The 24,196-nt window shown below is 32.7% G+C and overlaps 1 protein-coding gene across 2 annotated transcripts; it reads right to left on the reverse strand.

Moving 5' to 3' along the window:
• Window positions 1-1,988: 1,988 nt before the first annotated feature.
• On the reverse strand, window positions 1,989-24,162 carry LOC143073410 (uncharacterized). 2 transcript variants are annotated; one of them, XM_076248935.1, is made up of 5 exons: window positions 24,051-24,162; window positions 19,874-19,916; window positions 3,497-3,618; window positions 2,893-2,964; window positions 1,989-2,310 (listed from the first exon to the last, which is right to left on the reverse strand). In XM_076248935.1, exons 2-5 carry the CDS (start codon window positions 19,894-19,896, stop codon window positions 2,174-2,176), a joined length of 354 nt encoding a protein of 117 aa, XP_076105050.1. In that variant the 5' UTR covers window positions 19,897-19,916; window positions 24,051-24,162; the 3' UTR covers window positions 1,989-2,173. The 2 variants fall into 2 exon arrangements, with proteins under 2 accessions (XP_076105050.1, XP_076105052.1); XM_076248937.1 differs by lacking the exon at window positions 2,893-2,964.
• Window positions 24,163-24,196: the final 34 nt, after the last annotated feature.

Genomic DNA, 24,196 nt, shown 5'->3' on the forward strand with positions numbered 1-24,196 from the left:
ATTTATCAGGACAATCCGACATATTCATCTACAGAATATTTCCCGATGTTATACATTATTACATTATCACCTGTGAAGATGAGATTAAGTATACATTTGTGTTATTTGTATATGGAAAACCGTAAAACACAGAAATTTTAAAGTTTGTTTTGTTTTAAAGATTTTTCGAAATTTTGATAAATGCCCCCTTTGGATACCTTAAATGAAATTCCGTTCCGTTCCGTTCCGTTCCGTTCCGTTCCGTAAAGTACCAATAGCCCCAAATATAGATAGATGTCTTTTTACTATTTGTATAAACAAGATGTGGTATGATTGCCAATGAGACAACTCTCCACCAATTTCACAATGTACCAAAAGTTAACGAAAATATAGGTCAAAGTACAACCTTTTATGGGATGTGTCTGGATCTTACTGTCTCATTGATGTACATATCACATCATCTATTCATTATATGGAGTGTTGCTCATTGTTGTAGAGTGTAGTCTCCTTTGGTTGTATCCTCTTCTAATGTAATATGTGATCTTGTGAACTGGTCTTGGCAACTACATCTTTAAGCCAGTCCATATTAGTCTACTACTGTCAAGGGTCTGCACTCTATCCATCCTTCAATTCAGTTTTCCAAACTTTTATTCCTTCATGCTTGAAGATATTGATTTTGTTATTTGATATATATATATATATAGTTTTATCACGACCAGTTATAAGTTACAGCTCAAGTTTGATTTTTTTTCAGTCTAATGACTTTGTGCCTTTGTGGTCCTTGGAATTAGAAAATTCATGCATGTGAACAGTTTTCTCCACTTATTTCAGATATTGAATTGTTATTTGGTATATAGTTTTATCATGACCAGTTACCAGTTACATCTCAAGTTTGAATTTTGTTTCAGTCTGATGATTTTATGCTGTTTTTGTCCTTGGACTTAGAAAAGTCATACATGTAAACAGTTTTATCAAAAGATACTTTCTAATGCCAATAAATGGAAGTGAGATATGCCAATGCTTATACAACTGCAAACCAAATATCATTGAGCTACTACTAGTGGTTCCCTATAAACTAACTTAATTACAAACTAATACATGTAAACTAATCAAAAGATTTGAATTCAATAGAACATTACTGAGGCGGCAGTGCCAAATAATCTCCATGGAAATGAGATGAGCCAATGCTTTTGCAACTGCATACCAAATATCATTGACCTACCACTTGTTGTTCACCATAAACTAGACCTAATCACAAACTAATACATTGTTGATGCTGCCTGCCAGAAACAACATACCTATGTCTGGCTTCTTGACTCCGTCAAGGCCAGACAAAATAGTTAACAGTTTTTTCATCATATTGGTCAGTACAATAAATTTTAACCAGTTGAAGACTATGTATTATCATGCTAAACTCTTAGAATGTGTTTTTTTTTTATATGGCAGCTACAATATAATAATGAAGAACAATGTCAGAAATCTGTGGAATGTTCATAGTAAGACACTGGTAAACAGAAAAACAGTACTATTACAATCTTTTGATATATATAAAGAAGATGTGGTATGAATGCAAATGAGATATCTATTCAACATAGACAAAATGACGATGTTTGCACTTTAACAATGAGCTGAACCCTTACCTCATATCAAGCTAAAAATGGTGCATGCAGAACAATTCATATGAGAAAACAAATTGCTTCGTTTAATAGCAAAACAAACTGTTATCACAATATAATCTCCATGGAAATGATTCTTGCAAATGCCAATGAATTTGAATACCAAATATGATTGACCTACCAGTTGTGTTTCACCATAAACTAGAGCTTATCACAAACAAATACACTGTTGACGCCCCTGCCAAGCGAGACAACAAAAGCCTAATATGATCTACAGCAACAACTGCTGTATTATTATTGTAGTCCATTCTTTGATATTTCTTATCCCATATTACCATTCTCTTATGTGTACCAGTACATATCCAAAATCTGAAACATCACATAACTACATACTTCCTTAAACATATAATTTATTTATTATTTTACATCAAATACAATGTTATATGTTAACAAATAAAAGTAATTAACAGACAATATAAACATGATAATGTTTTGGCTTACAATATATTAAATATAGGAGCTTTAATTGTTCAAATTTAACAAACATTAGAACTATCTTAAACAGTTAACTTTGTGCATTACTCTGACACTGCTCCAACATAGTTCCTAATTGTCTCTGTACATTTTGCACAATCTTGTTTAGTGTTCCTGACTGTTGACACCATATATGGGCTGAACTGTGTGGCTAACTCCACTTCTAACATGTGGCATCTAACTGCAAATATTTAAAATATAAGAATTAGAGACATGTACTACTAATGTAATTTTCTAAGATACTACAATCTCTTTATTCTAATTTGATAAAGAATGTTTTTGGAAAACCATCTTTAAAAAATGTGTGATGGTTCCATGGAACAGTGTCTCACTTGGGATTGCCGAGCTGTCGGTGATGAAGTGTTGACTGCTTAAAACACACTGATTGTATTTACTAGTTAAAAACATTCTCATGACAATAGATAGTTGAAATATATCATGTAAACATTCTCATGACAATAGATAGTTGAAATATATCATGTATCATTGTTTATGGTATGTGCGAACAATGTTTATCAATGTTGAAAGTATGTTCACATTTAGCTGCATGGTTTAATTGTGTTATTGGGTTGCTCTGTCATAAACATATTTTTTAAATATTTCTTTTTTTCTTTATAAAACAAGAATGCACACATTGAAATGTTGTGTCTGCTCACTTGTGACTGAATTTATGTTTGAAAGTCTGTAATATGAAGGTTTTAATACAAGTATCACATAATCTTAACACTAAAAACCATGAAAATGAGATCAAGATCATATGAACCTTGCCAGCTTGAAGACTTGTTTCTACAATCATTCCATACACCAAAAATTGTGGTCCTTTTGCTTATAGTATCTGAAAAAAACAGACCAAAACACAAAAACTAATCACTATCTGACTATCCAATGATTCATGAAAACAAGGACATAGTCAGATGAAATGTCTGACATATGCACCAACTAGGCTTCAGTTTAGTATACACCTACATGTACCACTTGCATTAACTATGCTATCCTCAAGTTACACCTATAACTTGTACATGTTATCAACAGGGACATCCTAAAATTCAGAACATAAAATTGAGAATGGAAATGGGGAATGTGTCAAAGAGACAACAACCCGACCATATAACAGACAACAGCAGAAGCCCACTTGTATCAACTAGGCTTCCTTGAGTATACACCTACCACTTCCATCAACGAAGCCATCATTAAGTGAAGTATACACCTACAATTTGCATCAACTACTGAACTAGGCCAGCCTTGAGTTAAGAATACATCTATAAACTTGTACCACATATCATATGCCAGCCTTGAGTTTAGTATAAAAATACCACTTGTATAATTAACTATCCGGTAGTCTCTCTTTACATCAATTATACACCTACCACTTGTATCAACTAGTCCATCTTTAAGTTCCTGTAGATCTTTATTTATCTTATCTATTTCTGCCATGACACACTGATGGTTTCCTGCTGACTGAACTTTCTCTGGCCTAAAGTCTTCAAAACTGAAAGTTATGTCACTATCCATTAACTAACATCTGAACACAAATATTTGTTTAGTTACAAAGTAATATATAATTACTGTGAATTTCAGAAATTATTGCATGCACTTTTTATTGCAATTGTTGAATAATGGGCTATTGGTACTTTACGGAACGGAACGGAACGGAAAGGAATTTCATTTAAGGTATCCAAAGGGGGCATTTATCAAAATTTCGAAAAATCTTTAAAACAAAACAAACTTTAAAATTTCTGTGTTTTACGGTTTTCCATATACAAATAACACAAATGTATACTTAATCTCATCTTCACAGGTGAAATGTGTAATAATGTATAACATCGGGAAATATTCTGTAGATGAATATGTCGGATTGTCCTGATAAATTATCATGAAATTAACGCATTTGCAAGTCATGCATTATGATATCTAGACTGACCTCACGTCGTCCTTGATTAGAGACAGTGATCAAAATGAATCTGATTTAAACTTTTTAATTTATTTTTCCGTTCCGTTCCGTTCCGCAAAGTACCAATTGCTCTGAGGAATTGGTATTTAACGGAAAAAACGGAAACAGACATCTTTAATGTAATTAAAGCAGTATGATAAAAAAAAAAATTGTCTGACACCTCTTTTTGCATGAGTGGTATGTGTTTTAGATAGCATTTTCGACTTGATCAATAATAAAAAATTTAACACAAAGGCAGGTTACACAAAAAGTCTTTCTCCTTCCATCGGTAATTATATTTTAAAAAAGAGGCCTTCAACAGCCCGTTCTGACGATGATTAGAGACAGTGATCCAGTTGAATCTGATGTAAACTTTTTAATTTATTTTTCCGTTCCGTTCCGTTCCGCAAAGTACCAATTGCTCTGAGGAATTGGTATTTAACGGAAAAAACGGAAACAGACATCTTTAATGTAATTAAAGCAGTATGATAAAAAAAAAATTGTCTGACACCTCTTTTTGCATGAGTGGTATGTGTTTTAGATAGCATTTTCGACTTGATCAATAATAAAAAATTTAACACAAAGGCAGGTTACACAAAAAGTCTTTCTCCTTCCATCGGTAATTATATTTTAAAAAAGAGGCCTTCAACAGCCCGTTCCGACGATGATTAGAGACAGTGATCAAGTTGAATCTGATGTAAACTTTTTAATTTATTTTTCCGTTCCGTTCCGTTCCGCAAAGTACCAATTGCTCTGAGGAATTGGTATTTAACGGAAAAAACGGAAACAGACATTTTTAATGTAATTAAAGCAGTATGATAAAAAAAATTGTCTGACACCTCTTTTTGCATGAGTGGTATGTGTTTTAGATAGCATTTTCGACTTGATCAATAATAAAAAATTTAACACAAAGGCAGGTTACACAAAAAGTCTTTCTCCTTCCATCGGTAATTATATTTTAAAAAAGGGGCCTTCAACAGCCCGTTCCGACGATGATTAGAGACAGTGATCCAGTTGAATCTGATTTAAACTTTTTAATTTATTTTTCCGTTCCGTTCCGTTCCGCAAAGTACCAATTGCTCTGAGAAATTGGTATTTAACGGAAAAAACGGAAACAGACCTCTTTAATGTAATTAAAGCAGTATGATAAAAAAAATTGTCTGACACCTCTTTTTGCATGAGTGGTATGTGTTTTAGATAGCATTTTCGACTTGATCAATAATAAAAAATTTAACACAAAGGCAGGTTACACAAAAAGTCTTTCTCCTTCCATCGGTAATTATATTTTAAAAAAGGGGCCTTCAACAGCCCGTTCCGACGATGATTAGAGACAGTGATCCAGTTGAATCTGATGTAAACTTTTTAATTTATTTTTCCGTTCCTTTCCGTTCCGCAAAGTACCAATTGCTCTGAGGAATTGGTATTTAACGGAAAAAACGGAAACAGACATCTTTAATGTAATTAAAGCAGTATGATAAAAAAAAATTGTCTGACACCTCTTTTTGCATGAGTGGTATGTGTTTTAGATAGCATTTTCGACTTGATCAATAATAAAAAATTTAACACAAAGGCAGGTTACACAAAAAGTCTTTCTCCTTCCATCGGTAATTATATTTTAAAAAAGGGGCCTTCAACAGCCCGTTCCGACGATGATTAGAGACAGTGATCCAGTTGAATCTGATTTAAACTTTTTAATTTATTTTTCCGTTCCGTTCCGTTCCGCAAAGTACCAATTGCTCTGAGGAATTGGTATTTAACGGAAAAAACGGAAACAGACATCTTTAATGTAATTAAAGCAGTATGATAAAAAAAATTGTCTGACACCTCTTTTTGCATGAGTGGTATGTGTTTTAGATAGCATTTTCGACTTGATCAATAATAAAAAATTTAACACAAAGGCAGGTTACACAAAAAGTCTTTCTCCTTCCATCGGTAATTATATTTTAAAAAAGGGGCCTTCAACAGCCCGTTCCGACGATGATTAGAGACAGTGATCCAGTTGAATCTGATGTAAACTTTTTAATTTATTTTTCCGTTCCGTTCCGCAAAGTAGTACCAATTGCTCTGAGGAATTGGTATTTAACGGAAAAAACGGAAACAGACATCTTTAATGTAATTAAAGCAGTATGATAAAAAAAATTGTCTGACACCTCTTTTTGCATGAGTGGTATGTGTTTTAGATAGCATTTTCGACTTGATCAATAATAAAAAATTTAACACAAAGGCGGGTTACACAAAAAGTCTTTCTCCTTCCATCGGTAATTATATCTTAATCAAAGCCTTAAAGGCTGTAAAAGCAATTGCTGTCATGTTAATGTTTGGGGACTTTTATTTTTCATCCACATATATATAATAATTAAACCTGACATGAGTGTTGTCTAGTTAGAAGTAAGAAGGTTTTAACTTTATATAAATAAAAGACTTTAGCAGAAAGTCATTTTTAATATGTTTTATATTTCACAAGGAGACAACATGTTTACCAGGCTAAAGTTGGGGTCAAATATACATGTGCTGAAACATATAACTCAAAAAGAAATCATCATGGATTATCCCCTGGTAGTGTTTGTAACTGGGCAATAATTTCCTTTATTGATTTAATTTTAACAATTTTCATTATCAATTTATATTTAACCATTAACACAAATGATTAAGTTAAAACATTTCAACTTTCCAGACGCAAATGTTAAAAAACGGGAAAGAAATAAAATATCTTACAAGACATAAACATGTAAAGAATAAATATATATTTCAGCTTAATAAAAATATTTTCATAATGGTACTTTGTCATCATTTTTAAAACTAAGTTCCAAACATTATTGCTCAGTTGATATACATGTATGTCCTTCTGATGCGGTACGAGCACAGGCACTTGTTTCTATCCAAAATAGTTTTATATGGATAGCCGACCTTCCTATGGATAGAAACAAGTGCATGTGGGTACGAGATAACTATAATTCTCATGCAATCCCGAAAAGGGGGGGGGGGGGTCATCACAGACAAACATGACATTAAATCGTTATCACTGATGTATTGTTTAGGGGCAGTTGAAGGACGCCTCCGGGTGCGGGAATTTTTCGCTCCATTGAAGACCTGTTGGTGACCTTCTGCTGTTGTATGTTTTTCTATGGTCGGGTTGTTGTCTCTTTGACACATTCCCCATTTCCATTCTCAATTTTATTATACGAACAAGAACAAACAGCTCTACGTTGCTTTGACATTTATCAATTTTCAGGAAACATTGCGAAAAATGATCTTCAATATTTCAAAAACATGTGAAATAAAATTGCTAACACGGTGGACCGTCGAGTGTCAACAAACGTAGTAGACTTGTTCACTGAAAAGACGAGGATAATGGTTTCATCTGACATTTGTTATGCATTCCCAGTTTTGATCATGATATTTAAAAAGACGTACTTTTTTTCAATCTATGTAACTAGAAAATTCCAAATTGAAATATCTCTTCATCTGGACCGACTTTTCCATTTCATTAGTAAGGTGATCGATAAATATTACGGAGTTTGACAGAAAAGGAAAACGAACTTATTGTTATTTGTTTTCAACAAGGGTTTCGTTCCGCTAAATTATTTGCGCAAACAAAGTTTGTCTATTTTTAGATTACAGGTAATCATTTGACACTACGCATTAACCTGTGTAGTGATTTTGATTTTACGATAAATGTATGAATGAACGATAATTTTATGAATGAACAAGAGCACCTGACCTCTTAAAGAAACACAAATTAAACATATAAAACCGTATTTAATAGGAGATAATTCAGTTAAATTTTCAATACTAAATCAACAACTGAAATGAATCCATATTTTGTTGAAACATCGTACGAACGGCGGAAAACGGAATCGCATTTATAAAAATGTACTTTTTTTCACTCGCACTTCTATGTTATTTGATAGTCAAACGGTTGACCCTTTAAATACAAAAATACATCTACAAGAACATATTCTGAAACTTCTTAAATCCACTAACGTTTTTTTAAAGTTTCAAGCTATGTATTGCATTAGAAAACATACATAGGTGTTAAAGAATGACAGACCAGGAGCCTGTTTAACAAAATACTATGGCTTGATATGGGCGGAGTCTCTGATCTGGGTCACAAAGATGGCCATACGCGATAGCATAAAAGCAATTGCTTTAAAAAAGGGGCCTTCAACAGCCCGTTCCGACGATGATTAGAGACAGTGATCCAGTTGAATCTGATGTAAACTTTTTAATTTATTTTTCCGTTCCGTTCCGTTCCGCAAAGTACCAATTGCTCTGAGGAATTGGTATTTAATGGAAAAAACGGAAACAGACATCTTTAATGTAATTAAAGCAGTATGATAAAAAAAAATTGTCTGACACCTCTTTTTGCATGAGTGGTATGTGTTTTAGATAGCATTTTCGACTTGATCAATAATAAAAAATTTAACACAAAGGCAGGTTACACAAAAAGTCTTTCTCCTTCCATCGGTAATTATATTTTAAAAAAGGGGCCTTCAACAGCCCGTTCCGACGATGATTAGAGACAGTGATCCAGTTGAATCTGATTTAAACTTTTTAATTTATTTTTCCGTTCCGTTCCGTTCCGTTCCGCAAAGTACCAATTGCTCTGAGGAATTGGTATTTAACGGAAAAAACGGAAACAGACATCTTTAATGTAATTAAAGCAGTATGATAAAAAAAATTGTCTGACACCTCTTTTTGCATGAGTGGTATGTGTTTTAGATAGCATTTTCGACTTGATCAATAATAAAAAATTTAACACAAAGGCAGGTTACACAAAAAGTCTTTCTCCTTCCATCGGTAATTATATTTTAAAAAAGGGGCCTTCAACAGCCCGTTCCGACGATGATTAGAGACAGTGATCCAGTTGAATCTGATGTAAACTTTTTAATTTATTTTTCCGTTCCGTTCCGCAAAGTAGTACCAATTGCTCTGAGGAATTGGTATTTAACGGAAAAAACGGAAACAGACATCTTTAATGTAATTAAAGCAGTATGATAAAAAAAATTGTCTGACACCTCTTTTTGCATGAGTGGTATGTGTTTTAGATAGCATTTTCGACTTGATCAATAATAAAAAATTTAACACAAAGGCGGGTTACACAAAAAGTCTTTCTCCTTCCATCGGTAATTATATTTTAAAAAAGGGGCCTTCAACAGCCCGTTCCGACGATGATTAGAGACAGTGATCCAGTTGAATCTGATGTAAACTTTTCAATTTATTTTTCCGTTCCGTTCCGTTCCGCAAAGTACCAATTGCTCTGAGGAATTGGTATTTAACGGAAAAAACGGAAACAGACATCTTTAATGTAATTAAAGCAGTATGATAAAAAAAAATTGTCTGACACCTCTTTTTGCATGAGTGGTATGTGCTTTAGATAGCATTTTCGACTTGATCAATAATAAAAAATTTAACACAAAGGCAGGTTACACAAAAAGTCTTTCTCCTTCCATCGGTAATTATATTTTAAAAAAGGGGCCTTCAACAGCCCGTTCCGACGATGATTAGAGACAGTGATCCAGTTGAATCTGATGTAAACTTTTTAATTTATTTTTCCGTTCCGTTCCGTTCCGCAAAGTACCAATTGCTCTGAGGAATTGGTATTTAACGGAAAAAACGGAAACAGACATCTTTAATGTAATTAAAGCAGTATGATAAAAAAAATTGTCTGACACCTCTTTTTGCATGAGTGGTATGTGTTTTAGATAGCATTTTCGACTTGATCAATAATAAAAAATTTAACACAAAGGCGGGTTACAGAAAAAGTCTTTCTCCTTCCATCGGTAATTATATTTTAAAAAAGGGGCCTTCAACAGCCCGTTCCGACGATGATTAGAGACAGTGATCCAGTTGAATCTGATGTAAACTTTTTAATTTATTTTTCCGTTCCGTTCCGTTCCGCAAAGTACCAATTGCTCTGAGGAATTGGTATTTAACGGAAAAAACGGAAACAGACATCTTTAATGTAATTAAAGCAGTATGATAAAAAAAATTGTCTGACACCTCTTTTTGCATGAGTGGTATGTGTTTTAGATAGCATTTTCGACTTGATCAATAATAAAAAATTTAACACAAAGGCAGGTTACACAAAAAGTCTTTCTCCTTCCATCGGTAATTATATTTTAAAAAAGGGGCCTTCAACAGCCCGTTCCGACGATGATTAGAGACAGTGATCCAGTTGAATCTGATTTAAACTTTTTAATTTATTTTTCCGTTCCGTTCCGTTCCGCAAAGTACCAATTGCTCTGAGGAATTGGTATTTAACGGAAAAAACGGAAACAGACATCTTTAATGTAATTAAAGCAGTATGATAATAAAAAATTGTCTGACACCTCTTTTTGCATGAGTGGTATGTGTTTTAGATAGCATTTTCGACTTGATCAATAATAAAAAAATTTACACAAAGGCAGGTTACACAAAAAGTCTTTCTCCTTCCATCGGTAATTATATTTTAAAAAAGAGGCCTTCAACAGCCCGTCCCGACGATGATTAGAGACAGTGATCAAGTTGAATCTGATTTAAACTTTTTAATTTATTTTTCCGTTCCGTTCCGTTCCGCAAAGTACCAATTGCTCTGAGGAATTGGTATTTAACGGAAAAAACGGAAACAGACATCTTTAATGTAATTAAAGCAGTATGATAAAAAAAATTGTCTGACACCTCTTTTTGCATGAGTGGTATGTGTTTTAGATAGCATTTTCGACTTGATCAATAATAAAAAATTTAACACAAAGGCAGGTTACACAAAAAGTCTTTCTCCTTCCATCGGTAATTATATTTTAAAAAAGGGGCCTTCAACAGCCCGTTCCAACGATGATTAGAGACAGTGATCCAGTTGAATCTGATTTAAACTTTTTAATTTATTTTTCCGTTCCGTTCCGTTCCGCAAAGTACCAATTGCTCTGAGGAATTGGTATTTAACGGAAAAAACGGAAACAGACATCTTTAATGTAATTAAAGCAGTATGATAATAAAAAATTGTCTGACACCTCTTTTTGCATGAGTGGTATGTGTTTTAGATAGCATTTTCGACTTGATCAATAATAAAAAAATTTACACAAAGGCAGGTTACACAAAAAGTCTTTCTCCTTCCATCGGTAATTATATTTTAAAAAAGAGGCCTTCAACAGCCCGTCCCGACGATGATTAGAGACAGTGATCAAGTTGAATCTGATTTAAACTTTTTAATTTATTTTTCCGTTCCGTTCCGTTCCGCAAAGTACCAATTGCTCTGAGGAATTGGTATTTAACGGAAAAAACGGAAACAGACATCTTTAATGTAATTAAAGCAGTATGATAAAAAAAATTGTCTGACACCTCTTTTTGCATGAGTGGTATGTGTTTTAGATAGCATTTTCGACTTGATCAATAATAAAAAATTTAACACAAAGGCAGGTTACACAAAAAGTCTTTCTCCTTCCATCGGTAATTATATTTTAAAAAAGGGGCCTTCAACAGCCCGTTCCGACGATGATTAGAGACAGTGATCCAGTTGAATCTGATTTAAACTTTTTAATTTATTTTTCCGTTCCGTTCGGTTCCGCAAAGTACCAATTGCTCTGAGGAATTGGTATTTAACGGAAAAAACGGAAACAGACATCTTTAATGTAATTAAAGCAGTATGATAATAAAAAATTGTCTGACACCTCTTTTTGCATGAGTGGTATGTGTTTTAGATAGCATTTTCGACTTGATCAATAATAAAAAAATTTACACAAAGGCAGGTTACACAAAAAGTCTTTCTCCTTCCATCGGTAATTATATTTTAAAAAAGAGGCCTTCAACAGCCCGTCCCGACGATGATTAGAGACAGTGATCAAGTTGAATCTGATTTAAACTTTTTAATTTATTTTTCCGTTCCGTTCCGTTCCGCAAAGTACCAATTGCTCTGAGGAATTGGTATTTAACGGAAAAAACGGAAACAGACATCTTTAATGTAATTAAAGCAGTATGATAAAAAAAATTGTCTTACACCTCTTTTTGCATGAGTGGTATGTGTTTTAGATAGCATTTTCGACTTGATCAATAATAAAAAATTTAACACAAAGGCAGGTTACACAAAAAGTCTTTCTCCTTCCATCGGTAATTATATTTTAAAAAAGGGGCCTTCAACAGCCCGTCCCGACGATGATTAGAGACAGTGATCAAGTTGAATCTGATGTAAACTTTTTAAGTTTTTTAGATGAAAATAACAAATCTTCCAACAAAATGACTAAAATGTATAAAACCAATGCATGAATATCGCCCAGCAAACATCCATGTAATCTATATTTATTGTAGCATGCTAACATAAGAAATCAGAGCTATTTAAAACGTTTCTCTTGTTAAAATGTTTCTTAGGAGAGGATCTGTTTTTGCCAAACTTTTAACAATTATTTAAGAGTGCTCAACTAAATAGAAATTTGTATAGTGAAAAAGTCTTCTCTATAATGATAACAATTATCTTTGCTGTTTCTGAACACCTCAAATATATGTACACAACTCTTAACATGGGCGATCTAATATTAAACAGAATTTTAATTTAACTAAACAAGTTGTACTATTACACCATTGCTCTTGAGGGGATAGAGCGCTCACGGCGACTTGAACAGCGCCTCATTATATAGATCAAGATCCGAAATCGGCAGCGTGTTATATTTGTTTATTGCTTTTTTTTCTAGAAACCGGAAACGCTGTTTTTCTCGCTTTTTATTGGTTTACATTTAGTAGTGAGTGCAAGTAAAGGGGTCTCTTATAACTTACTATATTGGATGTGCTTTGTTCATTGTTGAATGCCATTAGGCATACGATGTTTTATTGGGGTATACATCTTTATTAGTTCGTCTGTTGATAAAAGTTGTCTCATTTGTAATCATACCCATTATGTCTGCTATGTTTATATAGACTACACTGCATTGGCTCTGCGATTCTGAAATTTATAGTAGGATAAACAAAGAAGATTAACACATAAATTTTTATTTATATTCAAACCAAATTAAATCAAAATTCAAATCCCGTGTCTACTCTTAAAAAGTTTGCGTACAAGGATCTGACAACACTCCGTTTTACTTTCTGTCCTGGTAGTTTTTACATCAGCTAATAAAAATTTAAGCTTTCAAATTTTAAAAGTGTGTATTAATCCGACAAATTAAGAGAACCTCAAAAGATCTTTAAACAGAAAGTAAAATTGAGCGTTTTCAGATCCTTATAAGCAACGTATCGAGACATTTTATATGATCTTTAAGGACGGACCATTTAACTTGCAGAGGGGGAGGCATGCGCGCATTTTATTTTTATTTTTGGGAAGTGGCGCGACAAATTATTTTTTTCAAATTTAACATTATTTTTTATGGTAAATATCCTCTGTCAAAATTTTTTTTCTCCCTTTGCTGGCCAAATTATTTATTTTCTCTATTCAGAATCAACATATTTATTTACGAAAAAAAAAATTAAATCAATTTTCAATAAGGCTCTCTATAGACACAATATTAACAACATGAATAAACATAATCTACTACTACGGGTTTTTTTTAACGACCTTGACAAAAGCCCTTGCACGGTTGATATAAACCAAATCAATCTAGCAATACACAATGATGAATAATAGTATAAATATTAAATTACATAAACAAATACATGAACAAAACGGATTACATGATAGTGTTTTGAGTTTTATTGTTAAAATATATAATGATTTGTAAGTATACTTGAATGACGATACATTTTTTTTGATTTTTTGATTTCTTTGGATAGTGAATTCCACACCTTTTGACCACTAAAAGAAAAGCTTGGTTTGCATGTATAATTCTGTATTTGATTTTGGAACAATACAATTATCTGAAAATGAGAGTCGAGTACTGTATGACTGTTTGCTATTTGTAGTTACAATAAGATTTGACAAGTATTGGGGTACCAATCCATTGTTTTATTCATACATTAATAAGGACTTGTGGTATAATATTCTATTACATGTATTTACTGGAATTATTCCAGATTCTTTAAAAAGTTCAACAGATGGTTTTTGAAAATCGTGTTCATTTAAAATAATTCTAGCTTCCCTTTTTTGTAATTTAAGCAAACTGTCGATTAAAAATGTGTTACAGTTGCCCCATATTGAACAACAGTAGTCAAAATTTTGAAGAATGTATGCATAATAAAATAAAATTCTTGCATTATGATTTAAATATTTCTTGATCCTTTTTAGTAGAGCTAAAGGAAGAATTTACCTTAAAGTTTTTAATAACATATTTGATATGATCAGACCAAGACAGAGTTGCGTCCACAAAAATACCAAGGACTTGTTCACGCTGACTTTCATTAATATATTGATTATTAATGAAGATATTAAAAGGTTCATTACACATGACAGAAAGTTTGTGTTTTGAACATAAACACATTTTCTTTGTTTTGGATACATTGATTAACATTTTGTTTTCATCACACCAATGAGAAATATTTTCTAACACAGTATTTAGTGTCTGGCTATACAACTTTTGTTTTTACCAGTAACAGAAATAGTACTATCATCAGCCAAAAGATCACTGTTATGATTTGGATTACACAAAGGCAAAAAATTAATGAATAATAAGAATAATATGGGACCTTAAACGAACCCTTGAGGTACACCTGTTTTTACTTTTAATACACCTGAAAAAGTATTTGAAATGTATACAACCTGCTGTCTATCAGTTAGATATGAAGTAAGCCAGTGCAGTGAAGAATAAGAAAATCTGTATTTTTGTAATTTCTGGAGGAGCAGTTTATGATGAAGAACATCAGAAGCTTTACAAAGATCCAGAAATACTGCTCCTACTAATTCGCCTTCATCAATTGCTTTTAACCATTTATCTAACAAAGTTGTCATGGCAGTTTGACAGGAATGGTTCGAACGAAAACCTGATTGCAGGACATACAACAGATTATATGTGTCCGTATAGTTCATTAAATAAGTTTTTACGTGTCTCTCAAGTATTTTAGATACTAATTGTAAAAATGCAATTGGTCTGTAATTAAATACATCATTTTTTAACATTTATTTTCAAAAACTGGTATGACTTTAGCTAGTTTGAATAATGATGGATAAACTGATTTTTAATGCTTGAATTAAAAATTTGACATAAGGGAACTGAAATAAGATGAGAAGTAATTTTTAAAAACTTTGCACTGATATTATCAAGACTGCTTTTATTACATTACAGATGCCTGTTTCCGTTCGATTCCGTTAAATACCAATTCCTCAGAGCAATTGGTATTTTGCGGAACGGAACGGAAATCAGATTCAACTTGATCACTGTTTCTAATCATCTTCGGAAGGCCCCTTTTTTAATTTATAATTACCAATGGAAGTAGAAAGACCTTTTGTCTAACCTGTCTTTGTCTTATTTTTTATACGTCCGTCAATTTTGACGGGACGTATAATGGTATACAAATGTCCAGTGTCCGTCCGTCCGTCCGTCCGTCCGTCCGTCTGTCCATCTGTCCGGTGTAAACATGTCGCACCGTAACTTGAGAACGACTTATCCAAATTTCATGAAACTTAACATAGTTGTTTCTTATGATGGTAAAATGATCTGTATACTTTTTTGTGAAAATAAGATTACAACTTTTTGAGTTACGGCACTTTGTAACTAAAACAGGGGTGTGTTTTTTTCACATGTCGCACCGTATCTCAAAAACGATTCTTGATTATGGCTTAAAACTTTAAATACTTCTTAGTTATATTAATCTTAATATCTGTATACTTTTTGGTGATGATTCAAAATTTTATTTTTGAGTTATTGAGTATTTTGTAAAAAAAAAAGGGGGGGGGGGGGGTTTACATGTCGCACCATATCTCAAAAACGATTTATGATTATTGCTTAAAACTTTACACACTTCTTTGTTATATTAATCTAAAGATCTGTATACTTTTTGGTGATGATTCATTTTTATATTTTCGACTTATTGAGTTTTTTGTAAAAAAAGAGGTTTTTTTTCACATGTTGCGCTGTATCTCTATTGCTTAAAACTTAACAGGCTAATGTTGCGTCGGGTTTCCAAATACATCTTGTACAATCTTCCTATTGAGCGGGAATAAGGAATGAGTCAGGATATACTAAGCATGACATCCTGTACAACCCTGTGTTATTCAAAAAAGATTTATGTTTTTTCACAAGACGACGGGCGTATCATGCGCTCATGGCGCAGCTGTTTATTTAAATATTGATCAAGTCGAAATGCTATCTAAAACACTTACCACTCATTCAAAAAAGAAGGGTCTGACTTGTATTTATCATACTGCTTTAATTACATTAAAGATGTCTGTTTCCGTTTTTCCCGTTAAATACCAATTCCTCAGAGCAATTGGTACTTTGCGGAACGGAACGGAACGGAAAAATAAATAAAAAAGTTTAAATCAGATTCAACTTGATCACTGTCTCTAATCATCGTCGGGACGGGCTGTTGAAGGCCTCTTTTTTAAAATATAATTACCGATGGAAGGAGAAAGACTTTTTGTGTAACCTGCCTTTGTGTAAATTTTTTTATTATTGATCAAGTCGAAAATGCTATCTAAAACACATACCACTCATGCAAAAAGAGGTGTCAGACAATTTTTTATTATCATACTGCTTTAATTACATTAAAGATGTCTGTTTCCGTTTTTTCCGTTAAATACCAATTCCTCAGAGCAATTGGTACTTTGCGGAACGGAACGGAACGGAAAAATAAATTAAAAAGTTTAAATCAGATTCAACTGGATCACTGTCTCTAATCATCGTCGGAACGGGCTGTTGAAGGCCCCTTTTTTAAAATATAATTACCGATGGAAGGAGAAAGACTTTTTGTGTAACCTGCCTTTGTGTTAAATTTTTTATTATTGATCAAGTCGAAAATGCTATCTAAAACACATACCACTCATGCAAAAAGAGGTGTCAGACAATTTTTTTTATCATACTGCTTTAATTACATTAAAGATGTCTGTTTCCGTTTTTTCCGTTAAATACCAATTCCTCAGAGCAATTGGTACTTTGCGGAACGGAACGGAACGGAAAAATAAATTAAAAAGTTTACATCAGATTCAACTTGATCACTGTCTCTAATCATCGTCGGAACGGGCTGTTGAAGGCCTCTTTTTTAAAATATAATTACCGATGGAAGGAGAAAGACTTTTTGTGTAACCTGCCTTTGTGTTAAATTTTTTATTATTGATCAAGTCGAAAATGCTATCTAAAACACATACCACTCATGCAAAAAGAGGTGTCAGACAATTTTTTTTTATCATACTGCTTTAATTACATTAAAGATGTCTGTTTCCGTTTTTTCCGTTAAATACCAATTCCTCAGAGCAATTGGTACTTTGCGGAACGAAACGGAACGGAAAAATAAATTAAAAAGTTTACATCAGATTCAACTTGATCACTGTCTCTAATCATCGTCGGAACGGGCTGTTGAAGGCCCCTTTTTTAAAATATAATTACCGATGGAAGGAGAAAGACTTTTTATGTAACCTGCCTTTGTGTTAAATTTTTTATTATTGATCAAGTCGAAAATGCTATCTAAAACACATACCACTCATGCAAAAAGAGGTGTCAGACAATTTTTTTTATCATACTGCTTTAATTACATTAAAGATGTCTGTTTCCGTTTTTTCCGTTAAATACCAATTCCTCAGAGCAATTGGTACTTTGCGGAACGGAACGGAACGGAAAAATAAATTAAAAAGTTTACATCAGATTCAACTTAATCACTGTCTCTAATCATCGTCGGAACGGGCTGTTGAAGGCCTCTTTTTTAAAATATAATTACCGATGGAAGGAGAAAGACTTTTTGTGTAACCTGCCTTTGTGTTAAATTTTTTATTATTGATCAAGTCGAAAATGCTATCTAAAACACATACCACTCATGCAAAAAGAGGTGTCAGACAATTTTTTTTTATCATACTGCTTTAATTACATTAAAGATGTCTGTTTCCGTTTTTTCCGTTAAATACCAATTCCTCAGAGCAATTGGTACTTTGCGGAACGGAACGGAACGGAAAAATAAATTAAAAAGTTTACATCAGATTCAACTTGATCACTGTCTCTAATCATCGTCAGAACGGGCTGTTGAAGGCCCCTTTTTTTAAATATAATTACCGATGGAAGGAGAAAGACTTTTTGTGTAACCTGCCTTTGTGTTAAATTTTTTATTATTGATCAAGTCGAAAATGCTATCTAAAACACATACCACTCATGCAAAAAGAGGTGTCAGACAATTTTTTTTATCATACTGCTTTAATTACATTAAAGACGTCTGTTTCCGTTTTTTCCGTTAAATACCAATTCCTCAGAGCAATTGGTACTTTGCGGAACGGAACGGAACGGAAAAATATATTAAAAAGTTTACATCAGATTCAACTTGATCACTGTCTCTAATCATCGTCGGAACGGGCTGTTGAAGGCCTCTTTTTTAAAATATAATTACCGATGGAAGGAGAAAGACTTTTTGTGTAACCTGCCTTTGTGTTAAATTTTTTATTATTGATCAAGTCGAAAATGCTATCTAAAACACATACCACTCATGCAAAAAGAGGTGTCAGACAATTTTTTTTTATCATACTGCTTTAATTACATTAAAGATGTCTGTTTCCGTTTTTTCCGTTAAATACCAATTCCTCAGAGCAATTGGTACTTTGCGGAACGGAACGGAACGGAAAAATAAATTAAAAAGTTTAAATCAGATTCATTTTGATCACTGTCTCTAATCAAGGACGACGTGAGGTCAGTCTAGATATCATATGGTATGACTTGCAAATGCGTTAATTTCATGATAATTTATCAGGACAATCCGACATATTCATCTACAGAATATTTTCCGATGTTATACATTATTACACATTTCACCTGTGAAGATGAGATTAAGTATACATTTGTGTTATTTGTATATGGAAAACCGTAAAACACAGAAATTTAAAGTTTGTTTTGTTTTAAAGATTTTTCGAAATTTTGATAAATGCCCCCTTTGTATACCTTAAATGAAATTCCGTTCCGTTCCGTTCCGTTCCGTTCCGTAAAGTACCAATAGCCTGAATAATGTCTTTAATGGACAAAATATGTATCAGATATTATTATAATTTACATAATGTATAACACGTATATTGTGAGTTCTCATTATTACTATACTGATCACCAATTCACATTATTGATTACATTTTCAAGTTAAAATAATTGGAAAAATAGGATGAGTGGTATACTGCAATGCATAAAGGTGGTACCTAACACCTTTACTAAAATTAATTTGGCTAGTTTAATTTTCTTAAAATTTTGATATAGTATTTACTTTGAACCTTTGACAAAAATATAAAAATTTCAAAAAATTTGAACCAACCGTTTAATCAGAAAAAATACACTGGTTATATAGCAGATTGACAAAAACTTGTTTTGATCATTGAGAAACTTAATATTCCTTTGAGAACACAATGTCATTAAAACGTTCTGCTGATTTTACAGAGTTGTCTCCCTGTAGTGTTAGGTGCCACCTTAAGCCTTTTGAAATGTCTACAATATATAGCTACCATCTGTTTAGATTGATTGATTGATTGCTAGCTAGTTGTTTCACATCCATGAAATATATTTCATTTACTGTGGCAGATACCTTTTTATACTGCGTTTGGAACCTCACCTTTTGAAAAAGGCTGGATCCACCCCTGATTTATGTTCAAGAGATGACTATCTGTTATGACAAGGTTGAATCAGTATCTGTGTTTATGGGAACAACTTCAAGGTATGCTAAGCAAACTGTATTTAGTATTGGGTTCTTTTGTCTGTTTTTTTGTTATTTATCCAATACATGTGTGTCTTATGGCTTATAATCTTACCCAGGATTTACAATTGTTGTCATTCTTCACAACTTTATATTAACTGAAAATAAAAATTAACATTATCAAAATATATAATAATAAAACCATCTGTTTAATATTTTTCACAACAAATGTCAAGAACTACTGTTTTCATATCTTACTGTTTTTTCAGCTGTTTCCAAATTTAATATGCATTTGTATATTTTTCCTTTTAATATGTGACTGAATAAACATTCAATAATAATTTTTCAAATTCATCTACAGTGAATTTTGTAGCTTTTTCTCCCAGAAAGACAGTATAAACCTTGTATTTACTTTAAATAACCTGAATCTTATCTTTATTATGATAATTACATGAATTAGGGTGATTAATGAGTTGACTAAACTTAACATTACCAAAAGCACAGGTTCAGATGGAATACCAGTAAAGTTTTTTAAGAGATACAGTTGATATTATCAACATTCCTTCTACTTTTAGATAAATGTGTCTATATCTATGTTTTTCTACATCATACATGCGAGTATTTTGATCAGTAATTTGGATATTTGTCTTTTTATTTTGTCCTAACTTGTTTTATCAGACACATATTACCAAGAAACGGATTATTTCATTCCGACTAGTAAGTATTTGCAAAACTTTGTTTAGACACATAATGGACATAAGAACTAAAGGCTCTTAAGAGCCTGTGTCGCTCATCTTGGTCTATGTGCATATTAAAGGACACAGATGGATTTGTGACAAAATTGTGTTTTGGTGATAGTGATGTGTTTGTAGATATTACTTTACTGAATACTCTTGCTGTTAACAATATATCTATTTATCTATCATGTCTATAATGCACTTTTCCCAGTAGTTAGAGAGAAAAACATTTTGTAAAAATTTACCAAAATTGTTAAAATTTACTATAAAGGGCAATAACTCCTTAAGGGGTCAATTGACCATTTTGCTCATGTTGACTTATTTGTAGATCTTACTTTGCTGAACATAATTTATGTTTTAAGTTTATCTCTATCTATTAATAATATTCAAGATAATAACCAAAAACGGTAAAATTTCCATAAAATTACCAATTCAGGGGCGGCAACCCAATAACCAATTGTCCTATTCATCTGAAAATTTCAGGGCAGATAGATCTTGACATAACAAACAATTGTACCCATATCAGATTTTCTCTAAATGCTTTGGTTTTAGAGTTATAAGCCAAAATCTACATTTTACCCCTATGTTATATTTTTAGCCATGGTGGCCATCTTGGTTTGCTGGCCGGGTCAGCGGACACATTTTTTGAACTAAATGTCCCAATGATGATTGTGGCCAAACTTGTTAAATTTGTTAAAATTGACCCAGTAGTTTCAGAGAAGATTTTTGTAAAAGATTACAAAAAATTTAAGAAAAAATGGTAAAATTGACTATAAAAGGCAGTAACTCCTTAAGGGTCAACTGACAATTTTGGTCATGTTGACTTATTTGTAGACACACTTTGCTGAACAGTATTGCTTCTCACAGTTTATCTCTATCTATAATAATATTCAAGCTAATAACCAGAAACGGCGAAATTTCCTTAAAGTTACCAATTCAGGGGCAGCAACCCATCAACCGGTTGTCTGATTCATCTCAAAATTTCAGGGCAGATAAATCTTGACTTGATAAACAATTTGACCAAGTCAAATTTGCTCTAAATGCTTTGGTTTCAAAGTTATAAGCCAAAATCTACATTTTACCCCCTATGTTCTATTTTTAGCCATGGCGGCCATCTTGGTTAGCTGGCCGGGTCATGGGACACATTTTTTTAACTAGATACCCCAATGATGATTATGGCAAAGTTTGGTTAAATTTGGCCCTGTAGTTTTAGAGAAGATTTTTGTAAAAGTTAACAAACGACGCTAGACGACAACGGACGCCAACTGGGAAGTGATGAGAAAAGCTCACTTGGCCCTTTGGGCCAGGTGAGCAAAAAATAGCAGAATATTTAATATTGGTCTTAGAACTATTACAAAATGTATTAGTTGGAAAAGTTTTTTGGGCAGACTGTGATGTTGTCATGTGTGGGGCCCCTTTGTTAAATTCCTGGATCTGCATTCCTTACAAATATATATGTCTCTAGTCCTATCCTAGTCCAAATAATTATGGCATCTTAAAAGGCTATTTATTTTTTGCTTTGGAGCCTTATCAGTGCTTATTGAGACTTTGAGAGTAGTCATATTCCCAATGAAGTTGTGCAACAGTTTATTTCTTCCTCTTTGATATTTGTCACAGTCAATTTTTTCCAGACTTGGTATTTTACAGACCTGTACATTTTTTCCAGAGAATTTAAATTCAATCTTATATGGATAGTATTTAGAAGTCAATCTTTTACGTTCCATATTTTATATAAGCTTGTGTGAAATACTTGGTAAGTTTCTTGCATTCTATACATATACCTGACCATAATGATAAATGTGTCACCAACGTAGAACTTGTATAATTTATTAATCAAAGGGAGGTAATTATGAGAAATTTTCATTTTATCGATATAATATTTTCCAGAATCAATTTCATAATTTTGGACACACATATTAGTCATTACACAAAATCTTGAGGGTGAAACCATGCAAACAGAAGATAAATCAAATCAAATCAAATCAAATAAAAGTATGTTGTGAATGTTTTCACACAAAATTATCCAATCATTGGTTTTTATCAGTTGAAATGAAGTGAAATCATCAATATAAAAAAAGAAGACGTGGTATGTTTGCCAATGAGACAACTCTCAACAAGACTGAGACCAAAATGACACAGAAATTAACAACTATAGGTCACTGTACAGCCTTCAAGTGTTAGGTCCGTGGCATTGTCGGATCCAGGGGGAGGGTTCTTGGGGTTGGAACACCCCCCTTTTTTTGTACGATCAATGCATTTGAATGGGGACATATAGTTGGAACCCCCCACCCCCTTTTTCAAATGGTTGGATCTGCACCTGCGTGGATACACTGGTTATTTCTTTTTTTTTCCACTAATTTAGCTTATATTCAAATACACCATAGCGTTTGCAAAGATTAAGTATTTTTTTATTAACAATTCACTATTTTAACTTCCCAGAAAAAATTCATGGTATAAATGGAGAAAATCCCACAATGAAATATTTTCCTACTGAATTTTTTTTTTACATTATCTGTATAACATTTTTTCCGGGGATATTTCATTTGGATAGAATTTTGCTTTACACAGGCACTAAAATCAAAGCATTTAACAAACTTTATCATAACTTTTAAGGTTTATGACCCCTCCTGTAGCCATTTTTGTACGAACTTTTCAAACTTCAATTGTATCAAAACTACAGATATAATGAATAATAGAGATATGCCATTTTGTACATATTCCAAGGGGAAACTTGATGCAAAGCATTATTTTTCACTGTTTAATTGCATTTAATATAGAAAAAGAGGTCTTTGTGGCAACAAAATCAAGATTTTTATAGAAAATCCACAGCCTTTAATACAGATTTTTGTTATAAAATTTGAAACATAAATTACTCACTTGATTTTCTATGATGTGCTAGTGTTTATTTTTTACAAAAAGTTCTAAGCAACCTGTAATATCCAAAACACCTCGTGCTGAGTCACTAAAGTCGAGCACACCCTGAAAGGTGTACTTGATTTGGTCCATATTTATATTTGTTTTAACCAATAACTACATTAATAAACTTGTTTTTAGGAAATCATTGCTAGCACTGCATGCAATAATCCTATATATATCAGTCAATCAAATTGCCAAATATAAGAGTACAAGTTCCATATGATTAACATTGAATCAACACAAGGGTACATAATACTTAACCGACCTAGTCCGAGATTACTCTTGACATCTAACGGCTGTTTTGCCAGACAAGCTGGAGCGTGGGACCACGGCAAAAGTAGTCAGTAGCCCCCAGGGATCTGAGCGTGCGAGGGATGTATATCCAGTCAAGGTCGTTAAACACTTCCATCATCATCTTTCACCCTTAATTCTTTTTGATACCAATTGTATGTTAATTTACAAAATCACAGACTCAAAGTTCATACAAACTCTTGAACTTTTATTTTTGCCAAGTTCTGGTAGATTTTTTGAGAAAATATATCTTATTTATGTATTCATCATGTTCATAAATCTGTAGACTTTCAACATATCTAGATGATGTCGCTATAAAATGTTTAAAACTTAAATAATTAAATAAACCTGAAGTGGCAAAGTTGAGGGTCAAGGCAGCTTAGTCTGGAAATTGATGTTTCAACAACTTCTGATCAATGTTTTTAAAAGAATTTTCCCGCCATGCGTCAATTGGAGTATACCCATTTTTTAATAGGGGTTGAAGATTGATTTAA

The sequence above is a fragment of the Mytilus galloprovincialis genome, chromosome 4 (assembly GCF_965363235.1).
Source record: "Mytilus galloprovincialis chromosome 4, xbMytGall1.hap1.1, whole genome shotgun sequence".
In the NCBI taxonomy this organism is placed as follows: Eukaryota; Metazoa; Mollusca; class Bivalvia; order Mytilida; family Mytilidae; genus Mytilus; species Mytilus galloprovincialis.